This window comes from Eulemur rufifrons, chromosome 29 (assembly GCF_041146395.1).
Source record: "Eulemur rufifrons isolate Redbay chromosome 29, OSU_ERuf_1, whole genome shotgun sequence".
Taxonomy (NCBI): Eukaryota; Metazoa; Chordata; class Mammalia; order Primates; family Lemuridae; genus Eulemur; species Eulemur rufifrons.
Genome location: NC_091011.1, coordinates 95,265,541 through 95,283,156, shown reverse-complemented (window position 1 = coordinate 95,283,156; position 17,616 = coordinate 95,265,541). Strand labels below are relative to the sequence as shown.

At 57.0% G+C, this 17,616-nt stretch overlaps 1 protein-coding gene and 1 non-coding gene across 3 annotated transcripts in view; one reads left to right on the top strand and one right to left on the bottom strand.

Annotated features, from left to right (window-relative positions):
• Window positions 1-418: 418 nt before the first annotated feature.
• On the bottom strand, window positions 419-525 carry LOC138377674 (U6 spliceosomal RNA). The gene has a single exon (XR_011231839.1). It is a non-coding gene; the product is annotated as a U6 spliceosomal RNA (small nuclear RNA).
• Window positions 526-7,066: 6,541 nt separating this feature from the next.
• The window catches only part of KCNH2 (potassium voltage-gated channel subfamily H member 2), a 33,189-nt gene continuing 22,639 nt past the window's right edge, over window positions 7,067-17,616 (top strand). For both annotated transcript variants that reach the window (XR_011231755.1, XM_069461404.1), the window contains exons 1-2: window positions 7,067-7,561; window positions 10,493-10,723. Coding sequence is in view for 1 of the 2 variants with exons in the window: in XM_069461404.1 (XP_069317505.1) it covers window positions 7,486-7,561; window positions 10,493-10,723 (307 nt within the window). In the remaining variant the exon portion in view is untranslated. The remainder of the gene's footprint in view (window positions 7,562-10,492; window positions 10,724-17,616) is intronic.

The following is a 17,616-nucleotide window of genomic DNA, read 5'->3' as shown; positions in this document are numbered from 1 at the left end:
ATAAGGTCAGGGGCTGGAATATAAACACCTTATATTTCCTTAAGAGTTCTGCACAGTGAGAGGCACATGGCAAATGGTGGAGAATTGTTTGTGGGTAGACTGGGGAGATGATAGAGTGGGAGACCTAGGTGGACCTGAGTTCTCTTCCCTAGTCCTTGGTGTTGGCTGGCTCAGGAGCTCATGATCTGCAGGGTGAGCTGCTACTCTTCAGGATATGGAGCTAGTGTTGGGTTAGCATTTCATTCTCTCCGTGGCCCCCACTCCCCAAGCTAGGGTAGGCCCTGACTTCTGCCTGATGTTAGCATTTTAGTGGAATGATCAGGGCATGGTTCTGGACAGCCGACACAGCCACCTCTGTACCTAGAGCTCTCTTCTCCCCCGTTTCTTCCCTCTCTCTGATACACACACACACATATTTTTTTTCTTGGAACGCTTCACAAATTTTCATGTCATCCTTGTGCAGGGTCCAGGCTAATCTTCTCTGTATCGTTCCAGTTTTAGTGTATGTGCAGCTGAAGTGAGCACAACACACACACACATCTTGAATTCCCTACTTCTTTAGCTCTTGTAACACGTGGTGTATAATCCCCCACCTGGCCTGGTATGGTAGGAAAATCACTTAACTAAGAACCAGGAGACCTCACTTTTTGTTCAGCTCCATTTATAACTTGTGACACAACCTTGAGGAAGAGTCCTCACCACTCCAAAGCTCTGTTTTATCATCTGATACATGAAAGTGTCCGCTTCTGGCTCTAATATTTCATAAAGCAACAGAAACTCCCAGAGGAAACCCCAAGAGTTGCAAGTGTAAAGTTCAGGAGTGTATTCATATCTTTTTTCATGGCTGTGGTGGGGTTGAGGGAGGAAGGCGTATTCTGGACGCATGTAAATGAGACCTGGGTTTCTCAGCACCAGCTGGCAAAGCCAGCTCTTACTTCACCACATGCTGCCTCTTGGATCTACAGTTCAGCTCCAGAAACGTTCTCCTGGTTTGGGGTGGCCGTCTACTTCACTGTGTCCCAAAGAGGGCCCCAGACTTGCTCACCTGAGCTGTCTTTCCTGGTTTCCTGCCAAGCCTGGCATGAAGGGCTTTCAGCACCTTGGACAGAGACAGAGCTCCAGCCTGGCTGGAGCGGTTAAGAAGCCAAATGAGCTTGGAATCTCCTCCCGGGCAGCCTCCCTGGCAGTGTAGCCCAAAGCATGGCTTGCTCCTTAATATTTTTAAGTACCTCAAAGCCACTCCAAAATAACCCCCAATCTATGTCAAAATAGTGCACTGGTTCTGCAAACTCTGAGGGTATTATAGAAACCAAACCAAACCAAAACAAAACCAACCTATTTCCTAGAGTAGTGTTAGGTACATATTAGATGCTTAGTAAATACATTTTTAAAAGAATACATGCAAATTCAACCTTCAGATAAACATCCTAGCCCCCTTATAATCTAATTCTCCCTCCCCATCAGCCCCTGCTATATAGTAATTCGGGAGCTTCTACTGCTCACTAAGCTCTGGAGTCTCACTTGAAGCCCTTTCTTATGTCTAAAGATCCCAGTCCTTAAATCAAAGGGACAGACGGCTGTTAAGTTGTCAGGCAGAGGAAACTTAAACTGACTCTTTTCTTTCTCATTTTGGGGTAAGTATAGATTGGTGGGAGGATCCACACCAGACTTCTATTGGGATATTGCTTTATGAAGATGTTCACCCCCTTCCTTTGTGCCTGAGAAAACCTTCACCACCCAGGAGGGCCAGCTCACCCAAGATGTTCTCCTGGCTGCCCCAGCCCACTTAGAGCCCTCCCTCCTTTGAACTTCACTCCACATACCATCAGTACACCAGATTGTTTTCGTGACATTTCATGCCCATTTGTTCTCTCTCCTCAGTTAGATTATGAACTCCTTGGGGGTGGAGGCCATATCATATGTTTGCTGTTTTCAGTAGACCCTATAGCAGTGGTCCCAAATCTTTTTGGCACCAGGGATCAGTTTAATGGAAGACAATTTTTCCACAGACCGGGGGATGGCGGGGGCGGGGGGGGGGAAGTGGAGCTCAGGTGGTGATGCGAGCCCTGGGGAATGGCTGTAAATACAGATGAAGCTTTGCTAGCTTCATCTGTAGCTCACCAGCCCCCACTTACCTCCTGCTGTGTGGCCTGGTTCCTATCAAGTCATGGGACAGTACCCCTCTGCAGCCTGGGGGTTGGGGACCGCAGCTATGGTAATGAGCACACAGCAGGTGGAGTGGGAGTTTGATCAGTCTCAGAGTCTTCTCACCTGTCCTTAAGGGTCTCCCACTCCACTTATTTTTTTAGTCTGAATTAAATACGTAGGATGGACCATGGTACATTTGTGGAGAGTAGCCATTGGCCCCCAGGGTGCCTAGGATGAGTGAGCAAAGGCAGGAGGTGGAGGTGGATGTGAGTATTGAGGGAAAATGGAGGAACCACCCATGGGTGGGCATATTGCTGTGTAGAATTAAGGAATCACTCACTGTTAGAGCTGGAAGGTATCTCAGAGATAAGCTTGTTTGGTCTCCTCATTTTATAGGTAAGGAAAGTGAGGTTTAGTGATACTCCTATAGGTACACAACAAATGGGCCCCTTTCCATCACCTTTGACCTAGCTCAAGTCTTGGATATCTCTCTTCTGGACTATGCATAGCTTAATGTAGCAGATGATATTTTCCCAATATATCCCATGGCACTTGCTTTTCTTCCAGGGTGACAGTGACACTCCTCCATTGGGGGGGAGGCTGTCTATGTTCCTTCTCCTTGAATCTGATGAGCCATGATTATGGTAGAAGCTATTTTATGTGACTTTTAAGGCTAAGTTATTAAAGGTGATGCAAATTCTGACTGATCTTCCCTTGGGACACTGGCCCTTGGAACCCAGCCATCATGCTGTGAGGAAACCAGGTGGCCACACAGAAAGGCTTCATGTAGATGTCTGGCCCCAGCCATAGCTGAGGTCCCAGCTGACAGCTAGCATCAACCACCAAACCTGACTGGCTGAGCCTCCAGTCCCTAGTTTGGAGTAAAGCAGAGACAAGTGGTTCCAGATGAACCTTCCCAAGTTGCAGGTCCATGAACAAAACAAACACTGTCATTGATTTAAGCCATTGGATTTTAGGATGGTTGCTATGCAGCAACAGATAACTGAAGCACCTCATATTCACCTCAGTTTCTCCAAACTATTATACATGTTTTATTCATTCAACAAACCTTTATTGGATACATACTCTATGCCAGGATCTGTACAGATACAATTTCTACATTCATGGATAATACATTTCAGCTGCCACCATGTTCCTTCCATGTGTCCCCTTTGCATGCAGAATAAAATTCATACTCCTCAGCCCTCTGCAAATGGTACCAGCCTACTGCTCCGCTGTCACCATCCCTATTTCGTCCTGACTTGTTCTCCATTCTCCAGTCTCTATACCTTCACTCATGTGGTCCTTTCTACCTGCAATGCTTCTGCTCTGCCCCATCTCAACCTTCAAGGACCTGCTGTGAAAACTCCCCCGACTCCTCCTTTAAAATTAACTGACACCACCTTGTAATCCCACAGCACTTACTGCGGATTGCACAGTTTCTGTCTGCCCACCACCTCTCTGGAAACTCACTAGACTGTGACTCCCTTGAGGAGGGATCCTGGTCTCTCCCTCCTGTCCTCCAGCAGTGTCTGGCACCCGGCCCAGTGCTTAGAAACCCCCAGTAAACATCTGTTATTGCAACTGTAGCAGAACTAGAATCAGAACCAGATCAGTCTGGTCTCCAGAATCCTTGTCTCCAGGACTTTATTGGCTTCTTTCAACACCATGAAGCCAGGGAAAATGTCCCACCAATGGTGGGTATCGGGTTGTCGAGAGAAGACCCTGGAATGGGCCAGGAGCAGACAGGATTGCTGCATGGGGAGCCGCAGAGTGCAATGAGTGAAGAGGGCCTGCTCCTGGCTATGGATTTGAGGTATGTCCCTTCCTCGCTCCCTCCCTTCCTTCCCTTTTTTTCTGTCTATAGCCCTGAGCACCCACTTCTGGAGGGGAAACAAGCAGTTTCTTTGATTCTCTTCTCCTCCAACTCCAAATCATATCTGAAAACATCTCTATTCTGAGGACCCAGCTGCACAGAAAACAAAGCCCCACCATGCAGTGTAAGCTTCCCCTTGAACACCAGGGACAGTCTTGCTGTTCTTCCTCCCCTGGGGCTTCTGAGGAACCCTTCCTTCATGAGCTGTCTCTCCTGCGCCCATCTGACTGGAACTGCTGCCCAGTCCCCTGTGAGTGTCGCTTGCTCTCCTGGGCCTGATTTTGGCTGTGTCTTGCCTGGCCCGCTCCTTGGGGGCACATAGCAGGGGCAGTCTTCCATTTTTTTCCTCCCAGATGTCCTGGCTCAACTCCTTCAGACTGAGCAAGAGCAGAGTGGGGTGGGCAGGATGTTTTCTGTAGACTTTTCTCCCTAAATTGTCTCTTTCTGGGAGCTTGGAGGAGCTTATATGTCTCACTGTAGATACAACCTCTCCCTTCCCTTAGTCACAGGAAGGGTTGGGGAAAGTTCTTCCCATGAATGGTCCCTGAAAAGTGGCTCCTGGAGACTGAGCTGCAGATGGGACACAGTCTAGATGCTGAACAGCCCAGCTCTTGGTAGTAGGGCTGGACACTTTTCTCTTTGTCCCAGATATGGGGCTAGCAGAGGTGGCAAGTTGGGGGGAGGCTTCTCCATCAGCTCATCTGTTGTCCTTTACCTCCTAGTGCCTGGCACCTGTGACCGCAGGGACACCTTGGGGAGAACTTATCTCACAGCCTCTCTTCCTCATCTCAGTCCTTGACTGTGGCGGGTGGCTAAGTGGGACTGCTTTCAGGCTCTACTCTGAAGCCTCCAAGGAAGTCAGAAATCTGCATTTGGCTTTGACTTCTGAGTGCGTGTGTGTTTGTGTGTAGGGGAGTGATTAGGGGAGGGCGGGAGAGAGGGAGATATCTGGCTCTCCTTAGCCTGAGAGAACAGCTCTCTTCCTGCCTCTCTGCACAGAAGGAGGGCTACTCTGTGCCTGGCCTCCTCTCTTTTAGGGTCCCTCTACCTCCTTTGTCTTCCCTTTGGGATAAGAGCAGAGGGCTGAACCAGCAACATGGGCACAGTAGTGGGAGGACAGCTGGCCAGGTCAGATGAGTGGCACCTTCCCTTCAGGGCCTGGCTCTCCCTGTCCCTTGGTCTGGAGAGAAGGGGAGGCCACAGATGTCTCTTTCTATTGTCCCCATCTCATGCCCACTCTCAGCTGGCTTTTGCTCACTTTCTCTCAATACCCTGATCTGGAGGGACGACAATCCGCTTGCATGTGGATCACCTGGGACTTATCGCAGGCAACCTAGCAGCCAGGGGTGGCCATGGGGTGGGGCGTGGGCTGGGCCAGTCATGGACTGGGCTCCCCCCAGAACCCAGATATGTTGAGGCACCTGATTGCAGAGTCACAGAGGAGGGGCAGCCTGTGACACTGAAGGCCCTGGGCATGCCGGGGGAGAGCAGGGAAGCCGCTGGCGATGGAGAGGGCCTGAGGGATGACTGCACAGGCAAGAGCCTCTGGACTTTTTTAGCATCGGCTGGTGGAGCCACCTCCTTCTCTCCCACTGGCTGCCTCCCTGAGTCACTGCCCACCCACCAGCAAATAAAAAAGGGTGTCATCTGCTGGCCAGTGGCCCCATTTGGCCCCAGTATTTGCATCTTTTTGCTCCTGGGTGGAAGGTGAGAGTCTGAGTTGGGTGGTCTCACCACAACCTTTCTTTCTGTGCCTTCCTCCTTCCAGACTCTGCTTCCTTCCCTGCCCTTTTTTCCTCCCCTCCCCCTACACCCCATGATGATTCTAGCTGGTGACAAGACTTAGTCCCTTGCTCCAAGGACAGAGGCAGCTGCAAGCCCTCAGGAGCCCCCACATGGCCCCATCCATCTAGACAGGTCTCTGATCAGGCTGCAGGGAGGGGACCCTGGCCGGCTGCTCAGCGGCAACCCCTCCCCCCTGCCCGCCCACTCAGCTGTCAGCACTCTCCTCCCCGCCCTGGCCTTCCCGAGGCCCTGCCTGGCTGCTCCGGCTCTGGACACCTCACCCCGGAGACCCTTACTCAGACCCAGGCAGGCGGCCGGCAGGCACCCCGCCTGGCCTTGACGTCCCCAGGCCTCCTTGCCTAAATAAGGGAGCTGCGGCAGGAGCGAGCCAGCTGGCCGGGGGAGGGGCCTGCGGCTGGGCCAGGGTTTTCCGAGGGGCTGGGCCGTGGCCGTCGCCGCAGGGCCCCAAGCCCGCGGATTGGGCCTACAAGGCTGGCCCTGCGTTACAGGACGAGGGCGGGCCGCCCGCATACAGGGATCCCCTGGCTAGAACCTCGCGCTCAGGGCCTCTCTTTGATCCCGCAGCCAGGAGGCCACAACTCCTATCAGAATGTCCCTCTCTGCGCAGCCCCCATGCAGAGCCTGGCATACCCTCAGAGAGCTGTGTGTGTGTGCGTGTGTGTGCGTGTGTGTGTGTGTGTGTTGTGGGGGGCGTGCCCCTCCTAAGTTTCACCCACCCTTATCTCAAATCACTGCTGGCCTGGGGCCTCCAGATTGTCTTGGCTTTCCCACTTCCCGAATCTCCCCTGACCCTGGGCTCAGACGCCCAAGGCCCAGGCCTTGCCCCTGTCACCGCCAGTAGGCACTGAGCGCAGGCTGTGTGTACCAAGCCAGTGCTCGGTGGGCGGGGCACTAGGGCATAGGAACGGACCTTTCCCTTCAAATCAGGTTTCTCAGCCCCCAGTTGGGGATGAGCATGGAATCTCTACCCACCTCCCTGGCCGCCCCCAAGCCGGCCGTCGCACCTGTCCTTACGGTTCCCACCCCCTAAGGGTCCCTTCCCCCTCTTCGGGGTGCGCGAATCCCGGGGGCTCCTGGGCAGAGCGGGGGGCTGGGGCGGGGGAGCCCTCGGCGCGGCCCAGCCAATGGGAAGGGCGGGCGCACGGGGTGGGGGGGAGAGGGCGGCGCTGCGGGCGCGCGGCTGGCGGGAGGGGGCCGGGAGGCGGGGGCCGGAGCCCGAGGGGCGCGCGCCGCATTAACCCTTCCGCGGCCGGGCTGTGCCGCAGGCGCTGCCCGAGCCGCGGGCGCCGGAGCGGCTGTCGGCGCGGCGGCGGCGGCGGGCCGGCGGGCGGGCGGGCGCCGGGAGCCCGGCGCTCGGGCGGGCGGAGCGCAGCGCGGGGACGCGGCGGAGCGGGGCTCGCGGCTCGGCGGGGGCCGGCAGACAGGTGTGCGGGCGGCGGGCGGCTCGAGCTCAGGCGGCTCCAGGCCGGGCCCGCGGTCCGGAGCCGGGAGCCGAGCGGGGACCCCGCGCCCGCAGTCCAGTCTCGGCCCCGCCCGTGCTCAGCTTGGCCGCGGGGTGCGGGGACCACGGCCGGGCCGGGCCACCCGAAGCCTAGTGCTGGGCCGGGCCGGGCCGGGGTGGGTGGGGGCCCGCCCGGCCCGCCCATGGGCTCAGGATGCCGGTGCGGAGGGGCCACGTCGCTCCGCAGAACACCTTCCTGGACACCATCATCCGCAAGTTTGAGGGCCAGAGTGAGTGGGGGAGGGGGCCGGGCGGGGAGGGGGCTCTGGAGGCGGGCCGAGTTCTTCGGAGTGTGGATGGGGGGGGCGTGCCCAGGCCGTGTGCGTCGCTAAGTGCTAGTCAATGGGGCTGGTGGGCCCCAGGCCCTGGCCAGGGGACGTGGGGACAAGTCTTGGTGCTGGGAGGCCGTAGGCATGGGGCCAAGGGGCTTGGTATTGGGGCTTGGGGCAGGAGGCTCAGCTCAGGCTTTTGGGATCGGAGAGTGTGTGTGACACTGAGTATTCAGGAAAGGGGGGTGGCTTGAGAGTGTGCAGGTGTCCCCAACTCTGGGTGCCTGGATGTGGATGGGGCTTTGTTCCTGCAAGGACATGAGAGTGTATGTAACTCAAACCGTGGGACCCTAAGAGCACAGCAGGCATGCAGATCTTTTGTTATTTTTTATTTATTTATTTTTAGAGGTGGCGGTCTCACTATGTTGCCCAGGGCTGGTCTCTAACTCTTGGCCTCAAGCAATTCTCTTGTCTTGGCCTCCCAAAGTGCTGGGATTACAGGCATGAGCCACCATGCCTGACTGGCGTGCCAATCTTGACTGTGTTGAATGTGAGGGACTGAAAGCTAAGAATGTAGGGTCAGCACCTAATCTCAAGTGTGTATGTGGCGTGTCACCCATGAGTTAGACCCTGCTTGGGCAGTGGGAGGTGTCTTTAACAAGGCTCAAGATTGTGGGCCCTGAAGTGAGAGGGTGTCCTGGGGCTGAAGCTCAGCTCTGAAGGTAACCTGCTTCCTGTGGTGTCCTTATGTTGTGGATTTTCCTGCCTTGGGCACTGTCCCCCAAGCCCCTTGTGGTGACTACAAGCACCTCTAATGCTGACCTGGTAGGGGACGCTTCTAGAAGGGTCCCATGATAAGTAAATGTTCTGGGTGTGGGTGTTTGCACCCACCCGGGGTTCATGTGCCTGTCCTCAAGGCTACATGTGCTACAGTGGGTGTGACTGCCAAGGGCCCTGGGAGTTGGGAGAGGGTGACATTCCTTGCCCATGACCCTGTGAACACAGGACAATGTGTGCTTGTAACTGTGGTAGGGGGAGGGAGGGCTCTGTTCGATGGGCAGTATCATCTGAAGCGAGGAACAAGATGATCCGGAGGGGGTGGAGACAGTGACATTGGTGGAGGACCTCACCCTGGGACTTTCCTTCCCGCAAGCTTGGGGAGGCTGTGCAGGCACAGGGAAGAACCTATGCTGGGTTGGGGGTTGCTGGCTTCTAGCCCCACTTCTGCCACCCACTGTCCTGTGACCTTGAGGGATTCTCTGCTCTCTCTAGGTCTCAGTTTCCACATCTTGGAGGAGGGGGCAGGACTTTGGTTCCGGTATTCCAGGGTCTCAGTGGGGGGTGGGGCTGGCCTTCGAAAAAACTTGCTCTTCTCTCCCAGGCCTGGGAGTGAGGACAGGAGTGGTTTTGCTTGGGTGAAGCTGGTGTGTGTGGCGGGTACTCTGGACTGCCTTGGGCTGAGGTGGAGATGGAGGCTGAGTTGGGGGTCTTTTCATGTGACAGGAAGCTCTGATTCCTGGGGTTGATGGCTGCCTGGGAGGTTTAGGGGGCCTCAGCAACTGACCTAAAGATGACCCAACTCCAGAAAGTAACTTCCTGGAAGCCAGGGGAAGGGAGGGCCCAGGAAGGCAGGAGGCCAGAGCCTGATGGGCTGGGCTTGCCTCAGGGTACCCCTGCAGCAGCATGGCCTTGTCTGCCGGATTGCCCAGGGCTGCAGCCTAAGGGCTGTGCCTGTGGGGAGGGGATGGGGAGAGTTCCAATTGCTACGGAAAGCCCTGGCATTAAAGGCCAAAGTGGCCGGAAACTTCTGCTTATAAAAAGCTGTTATCCCCGGAGCATGATGGCTGGCACAAGCTGAGGCTGCCTGCCTGCTGCTCACCTGCCAGCCTGGCTCTTGGGGCGGGCACAGAGCCGGGGAGCCAAGTCTAGTGGAAATGGAGCCACTGGGCTCCTCTCCTTGACGGGGCTAAACTGAGGAAGGCCTCATGTCCCTGGGGAAGGTCCCCTTTCCTGGGTCTGTTTTCTAACAAGTGGGCCAGCGTCTCAGGCCCATCCCAGCCTACAGGTATTGTCAGTGTTTGGAGCTGCAGGTCCCTTTGCCTGCTCCCTATGACCTTGGGCTTCTGCCTGTGACCGTCAGCCTATTCCTCTGCCTCTGCCAGACCAAGGTTCAAAAGCAATGGCAAGACTTGGGCATGGTGCCGAACTTCCCTTGAGCCTCAGTTTCATCTATAAAACGAGGATAACGACATCTACCTTAGAGGGTTATCAGAGCATCAAATGAGATAAAGACTGTAGGTGCTCAATGTGTTAGTTCCCTCCCAGCCCCCAGCTACCCACGTAGGGGGTTCGGAAGTCCCAGGAGGTACTGACCTGGCAGGATCCTCAAGACACTTGGGAGAGTGATTTCCTAGGGAGCCTTGGGGTAAGGAGTGGCTCAGGGGGCGCCCCCCTAGTCTGGAGAGCAGGGGTTTAGAGGAAGAATCCAGAGGAGCCGGTGCAAAGGGAAGGCTGGCCGCCATCTCTGGCCCTTCCCAGGCTCCCTCTCCAGGCCCAGTGTTTATCCCTCCGCCGCGGCTGCTGACACGCGTTGCTGACACCCGCCCAGGCTGGCCTCAGCCCCGGGCGCGGAGGGGGCGGCGGGCTGCTGGCGGCCTGCCGGAGGGAAGCCACGCAGCCAGCCTGCGGGCCAGGCAGGGGAGGGGGCGCGCCGAGGCACCTGTGTCGGGGCACAGCTGCGTTCGCCCCCTGCTGGGGACCCCCAGTCCCTGCTGTGCTCCCTGCGGCGGGGAGTCCCCGGGCGGCTGCGTGTGACAGGTGAATGTGGGTAAGGGCTGGGAGCCCCGGAGGCCGGGGTCCCAGCTCACGTGCCCGCTCCTCCCCACCCCCCAGGCCGCAAGTTCATCATCGCCAACGCTCGGGTGGAGAACTGCGCCGTCATCTACTGCAACGACGGCTTCTGCGAGCTGTGTGGCTACTCCCGGGCCGAGGTGATGCAGCGGCCCTGCACCTGCGACTTCCTGCACGGGCCGCGCACGCAGCGCCGCGCTGCCGCGCAGATCGCGCAGGCCCTGCTGGGCGCCGAGGAGCGCAAAGTGGAGATCGCCTTCTACCGTAAAGATGGTAGGCGCGGAACGGGGCGGGGCCACGAGAGGGGGCGGGGCCTAGCGGACGGGGCGGGGCCTAGAGGTATGTGGGGTGGGTTAGGAGGGGCTGTTGCTGTGTGCCAGGTGGGAGACGTGGTCTGCCTCTCTCCGCCTCAGTCTGGTGAGATGGCTTTCGGGGTTGCCAGGGGGTCTACTAGGCTGTGGGCCTGGCGCCTTGGGCTCCTTCTTCTCTGGACAGGTGTGGGCATGTTGAACAAGGTGGTCTAGAGTTAGGCCAGGCTGGGATGGCAGGTGCGTGCATGGATGGAGTTAATAGGTCAGGCTGGCAGCTAGGCACTGACCTCTGGCCACAGGCCTCTGGCTATCCTAGGGCAGTCTCTGACAGGTGACTAGTCTGAGAAGATGTCAGGAAAGGTGAGGCCTGGAGGGCTGCAGGACTCTGGCTTGCTCTCCGCCTTCCCTCTCCTGCCTGCTTTCTCTTCCGCACTTCAGTGGCACCTGGAGGACGTGTGTGCCTTTCCTGGCACCTCAGTTCCCTTTGTCTCATCTGTTGAGCGCCCTGCCCTGCTACCCCCTCCTGCGCCAGGTGTTTCTGCTCAGCCACCGCCTTCCAGCCCTGCTGCTCTGGGCTTCCGGAGAGCGGATAAACAGAGCCTGGGGCGGGGCTGCTCCCAGCCACAGCTGCCCCATTGGGGTGGGCTCTGCTCAGGGAGGGCAGTGCAGCAGGGCTGGGGCCTGCGGGTCACAGGGCTGAACTGCCCAAACCCTGCTACTCACCAGTGTGTTTCTGATAAGCGTTTACTGAGCCCAAGCAGCGCTAGGCTCTTACAGATGGAGCAGTCTGCAGGACCCAGAAGGCTTCTGCCCTCAAGGAGCTTACCTGTTGCAGGAGGTGAGCACGCTCTGCCTCCTTCGGGGGCCAGCCAGCCAGCCTCATGCCCCATGGTCCACCCTTGTGTGCTCAGGGTTGGTGGAGGCTGTCCTGGGAAGGCCTGAATCCTCCATAGCCCTGCTTGTGCAGGGTTCAGTCTGTGGCATCAGTGGCCCTGTGGAAAAGGATTTGCTCACAGCAAATCAGGGCTCTAGCTGGCAGGAGGCCAGGACTGTGAGGCTAGATTTAAGCCCTGAAGGCAGTGGGTGGTTTCTAGGGGCTGGACTCTGGGCTCAATGTTTCCCTTACGTTATCTCATGAAATCTGCACAGCAGCCCTGGGAGGTAGATACTATTTTTATCTCCATTGTATGGATGAGGAAACTGAAGTTCAGAGAAATTAAGCAACTTCCCACAGTCATACAACTAGAAAGTGACAGAGCTGGGAATGGAGCCCACAGCTCTTTGACTAGAGCCCTACCTGCTCTGTTCTGATGTCACATATTGCAAATAACCCAAATAGCTACAGGTCTATCTATATGCTGGACATCATTTTATGTGAAATTTTGTTTTAAAAGTTTGCAAACCACTGGTGTAACAGAAGGAATATGCACCCAGGAGCCCTGGGTTCATGTTTGACACTGGAAATGACATACGATTGGACAGGTTGGTTGATTTCCTGAGCCTGTTTCTACTTCTGGGATAATGTGGCTCACTGGGGAAGCTCACAGGACACTGAGCTCTCTAGAGAGTGCCCACAGTGGGCCTCACTCTGCAAATATGTGCCAGTCCCATTGTGGGTGTCACTTGTGTTGGGGGATTTGGCCCCTTGGCAGCAGGGGTCTGAGTGTTTCTGTCTTTGGCCTTAGTATGTGGTGGTGGTGGGGTCCTCCTAGGTGGAACTGTCCCTCCCTCCTGGTCCAGGCTGGCTCCTTGGGGAGAGGATGGTCATGGGACTCCTTCTGCAAAGGAGATATTGTGGAATCTTGGTGACCTCCAGGATCACCTAATCCAGTCTGCTCAAGTTACAGATGGAGGAGCTGAGAAGCAGAGGTCCAATTACCAGGAAATCAATGGAGGGAGAGGGACTAGGACCCAGGGCCCCCACCCAAGTTCAAACTCTTTCCCCTCTCCAGGTTACAACTCCAAATGGGGTTGTGACCCAGAAAGCCCTATGCCAGCCATCTTTGCCTGCCCCCTTTTTTGCTCTCACCTACTTTCCATGGGGCTCAGGTATCTCCTGTTGGCCAACAGGCTGGCCTTGGCCCTTGGGCACCTAGGACCCCACTTATCCTGGCACTCTAGGCCTGGGGTGATGCAGACAGAGTTCATCAGCCTCCTCTTCCTCTGCATTGAAACACTCAGCCCATTGTTCGATCCCGGGGGCCTGGCCTGGGCTGTGTGCGTGTGTGTGCATATGGGCCAGGCGGAGAGGTGGAGATGAGGAATGCCAGTGCCACCTCTTGTTCTGCCCAGGCCTTTCTCAGGGTCTCTTCCTGGGCCAGCCCCAGGGAAGAGGGAGCTGGGCAGGAGGCGGGGCCTTCTACTGGCAGGCGCCGCAGCGGACAGCTGTGCTGTGTCGGTGCCTCCAGCCTAGCTCTGTGCAGCGTCAGGGCCTGGAGCCAGACAGCCCCATTATTTAGTTGCTGGGACTGCTGGGAGGTGGAGAGGCTAGACTGGGGGAGTATGGGGTGCCTGGGGCTCACTGGCTCTGTGCCAAATCCCCTTAAAGTCAGACCCAGGCTTAAGATGGAATTGGGAGCAGAGCCCAGTGGGGCTGGCTAGCGGTGACACCCCTGCAGGGCCCTGGGGAGGTGCTCTGGGCAGCAGGTGCTGGCTGGGTACACACTTGTGCTCCCACATTGCCATGGGGGATCTGTGGCTCCTCCTCTACCAGCCCTCGCAGAGGTCCCCTTCTCTGTCCCCTGTCCCCTGTGTTCTCTCCCTCTGCTCTTTGTTTCCATCTCTGCTCCCTGCCTCCCCACTGCTGCTCTCAGTCTGCCTGCGACCCGTCCTCGGGCATCTCCCCGCTGCCCCATCTCCAGCCTCCCTGCCTTTGTTGCTGGCTGCCTGCATGGCGACTTTGTCCCTTCCTGCCCACAAGGCAACTCTCTGTGCCCTTGCTCTTTGTCGCCTTTTCCCTGCATCTGTCTCTCGTTGTCCCTTGCTTCAGCACCCTGAGCCTTCCGTGCCTCTCTCCCTCTTCCCCGGTGTCCTCCGCCCCTCGGGGCCTCTATCTCCGAGGCTGTCTAGCTCCCCATACCTCAGACTGTCCTGGCCTGGCTCCATGTCCTTGTGTCCCCGGGAGCCTGTGCGTGGGTGGGGATGGGGGTGTCTCTAGAGAAGAGTCTATCGGCTTCTCCACTCCAGCTGCAGGCTGGTTGCCATGGTAGCAGGGTCAGAGGGCCCCCACTGCAACAGCTGATGCTGTGGCTGGGGGAGGGGTGGGGACCTGCCATCCAAGTCTGCTTCCCAGTGCGCTGTGCCCCAGGGGCCCCAGAGGTGGCCCCGTGCCCCCTAGGCTACTGTTCCCGGGCTCAGACCCCAGCCTCCCAGGTGTTCCCTCGGGCACTGCTGGTGTCAGTCAGCCTCACTACTCTGGGCCTTCTGCCCTCCACCCCCAGGCGTCTCTCCCGTCCTCTTCCTCACCTTGCCCATCCCTCCTTGTCCCCTTAAGTCAGAAGCCCTGCCCTGTCACCACCATGCCCCTCCTTCTCCCTCACGGCTGACCCCTCCCCATCTCAGACACCCTCTCCCCATCCTTTCAGGCCCCCAGGCCTCCCGTCAGTCTGGGCTGGTGATGGGAGCCCAGGTTTGCCTGGAAATGAGAAGCCTTAAGGCTGGGAAGGCAGGTGGGACAGAGGTAGGTGCCTAGGTGGGTTTTGTCTCCTTGAGATGGGAGGCAGGACAGAGTGATCCCAGGAGGAAGTGAGTGTAGACACAGGAGCACTTTTCTCATGGGGCTGAAGCCATTGGGGAGGCTCCCTTCATTTCAGGGGCAGGGGTGTCCCTATCCTTCCGGCCAAGGCCTGGCACAGCTTGGAGACAGGGCCATCTGACAGGGCCACTGCCAGGTGTGGGCACAGGAGCCTGAGGGCCCATCTGGGGCCCTGCCTGGGGGCAGCTGCCTTTCCCCAGCAGCGCCTTCCCTCTGAGGTTCCCCTTCCTGGGTTAGACTGTGGGCTGCTGGAGGCTTGGAGAGGCTCCTGGGGGGTCATTCCTGAGCTGGGACTGGCTGCCCTGGTCTGCTGGGGGCACCTCCTGTCCTAATCCCACCCAGGGGGAGGCAGGCATGACTCCACTGAAGGGTGTTGTCTACTCCTCAGCCCACCCTGGGGTCTGGAGAGTGTCGTGAGGGCGGCTCCTCGATGTTGTGTCTTCTGTAGCCCCCGAGAGGAGCTATGTAAATATTTGCTCAGAGCTGTCTGGGATGGGAGCAGAGTTTGACGGTGGCCTTGGGCTCTGGGGAGGGGGAGCGTGGGGCAGCAGGAGGGCCAGCTGGGGTGAGACTGGGCCTCTGTTCCACCCAGAGATGGCTTCCTGTGTGGTGTGATTTGAGAGGTTCCAAGAGAGCCCTTTCATGCTTAGACATTTCCCCAAAGGGTGCCTGGATTGCCTCCCTTAGAGGACTTTTCTCTTGGGTTGAGAATGATCCTTTTTCTTTAAAAACACATTGTCTGTCATTGCCTCCCCACCCCGCCCCCCATCCCATATATACGTGGAAAATATTTCACCCTGTCGTGTGAGAGTTTAACAGAACTTCCCTCCCTGGCATGGGAAGGACGGCAGGGGCGGAGGGGACGGGGAGAGGGGCCTGTGGAGGCCTCCATGCTGTCAGCTGTGGTTGGCCTCAAATGAAGCCCTCTCCTGTTTGGCCGTTTGTCCACCAGACTGTAAGCACCTTAAGGGCTAGGTGGTGACTTCTTGGCCCACCCTCTGCCTCAGTTATGGGGCTGGGCGAGGCTGCCCTGTCCATCTTCCCCCACTAGCTTGGAAGTTCCACGAGGGCAACAAAGCAACCTGCCTGCTTTGTTCTCTGCTGTATCCACGTGCCTGTGGGATAGCGGGGGCTCGGCACGTCCTTGCTGAATGGATGAGTGGACGAATGAATGAAGTGGGCAGCGAGCTACATTGCAGAAGCCCTCCCCGGGAGTCGGGTGGCCTGGGAGCAATTTCCAGCTTGGTTCAAGACTTGCTGTGTGACCTTGGGCAAATAACTTCCCATCTTTGGGCCTCAGTCTCCCCCTCTGTGAAAGCCTTAGAATGGTAGACTGCCAGGTCTGGGAGGGGTCACAGAAGATGGGAAGGCTGTCAGGGCCAGAGGAAGGTGGGACCAGGGAGAGGTGGCCTGAGGTGGCCTCAGAGGGAGCTGGGAGTCCCCCAGTCCTGCCATGTGTGGGGGACATTGTGGGCTTAGGGAAGGCACCTGGGGGCTCATAGCCTCCTCACCCTGGGAGGTGGACCGAGGAGGTCTGGGTGGCGGGGCAAAGTCTTAGAGCTGCCGAAGAGCACAGCTGGGGTGGGGTGATGGCAGCTGCCCAGCAGCACACATAGACACTCACGTTGTGACTGTTCTTCACAGTTTGCAAATGGGGGCTCGTGCTGTCCTCGCGGCCCTCTGGAAGGCAGGATTAACTCTGTCACCTTCCAGGAGGGAAATTCTTACTTAGAAAGGCTAAGGGACTTGTCCAAGTTCACCCAGCTGGCAGGTACCTGAGTGGGAACTCGAGCCCAGCTGTCTCTTCCAACCCGGAGCCCTGCCCAGCATGGAACACCACTGCACAGGCGGGGCCCTTCTGGGGCATGGTGGGCTCAGGGCCTCAGGAAACTTGGATTTTAGCTTGGGTCTGGGAGTCTCAATTCCTTGTTTGCTAGGTGGGATCATAGCACCTGTCCCCCTTGCACTGCGGGGGGCAAGGGCATTCCTGGAACAAGATGACAGACACCCACAGTTTAGCATGCGGTGCTAGGGCTCATTCTGCTGGCCATTAAGCAGGGCGTCACCCCTGTGGCTGCAGGTCCTGGCCAGTGCTGTTGTGACCGTGGGAAGTGAGCCCGACCCAGGCCTTAGCACCTCTGTCCCCACCCCACCCTGCACCCTGCTCAGCACCCCACCTGCCCGTCCCCATCCCTCCCCAGCCCTCTGCTGGCCCCAGCTCCTGCCTCTCCCCCAAGTAATTGAAACCACAGCATTTGTGTTGCTGTTTTTTTTCCTTTCTTTCAGTTTATTTTTTCCTTTTCCCTTTTATCTCACTCCCCGGTCTCATTACCCTCCCCACAGGCAACGGTTCAAATGTACTTATTGTGAATGTGTTGCTTGCATATGTTCTTGCAAATGTGTATTTTGTCTGGATATATGCATATAGATTTAATTTATGTAAATGATATTGTGCTATATGTTGTGTTTTGGCGCTTGCTTTTCTTACTCATGAGTGTGCTTTAGGACCAGCTGGGCTGCTGTTTGATGTCTAGTCTGTAGCGTCACACGCTGTGGTATGCAGCCACCACGTTTACCTGCCCACTCTCCCAGGAGGGGACCCCGGATTGTGTCCAACTCCCTGCCACCATAAACGATGCTGCATGAACATCCTCGGACGTGGTCTCCTGCAGACCTGTGTGATGACGTCTGTGGGACACATGCCCAGAGGTGGAGTTGCTGGATCACAGGATAGGTAGACACTCCTCAAAGTACTGCGGATTGTGCACTCGGATGGCTGTACCCATCACCGCCCTCCGAAACAGAGCACGAGGTTCCTATGCCTCCATGTCTCTGCCACACGTGACATTATCCACCTTTCTAATTTTTGCCAACCTAAAAGGTGGCTGTGATTTCTGGTAGCTTTAATTTGCATTTCTTTGACTTCTTTTTTTTTTTTTTTTTTTTTTTTTTTTGAGACAGAGTCTCACTGTTGCCCAGGCTAGAGTGAGTGCCGTGGCGTCAGCCTAGCTCACAGCAACCTCAAACTCCTGAGCTCAAGGGATCCTCCTGTCTCAGCCTCCCAAGTAGCTGGGACTACAGGCATGTGCCACCATGCCCGG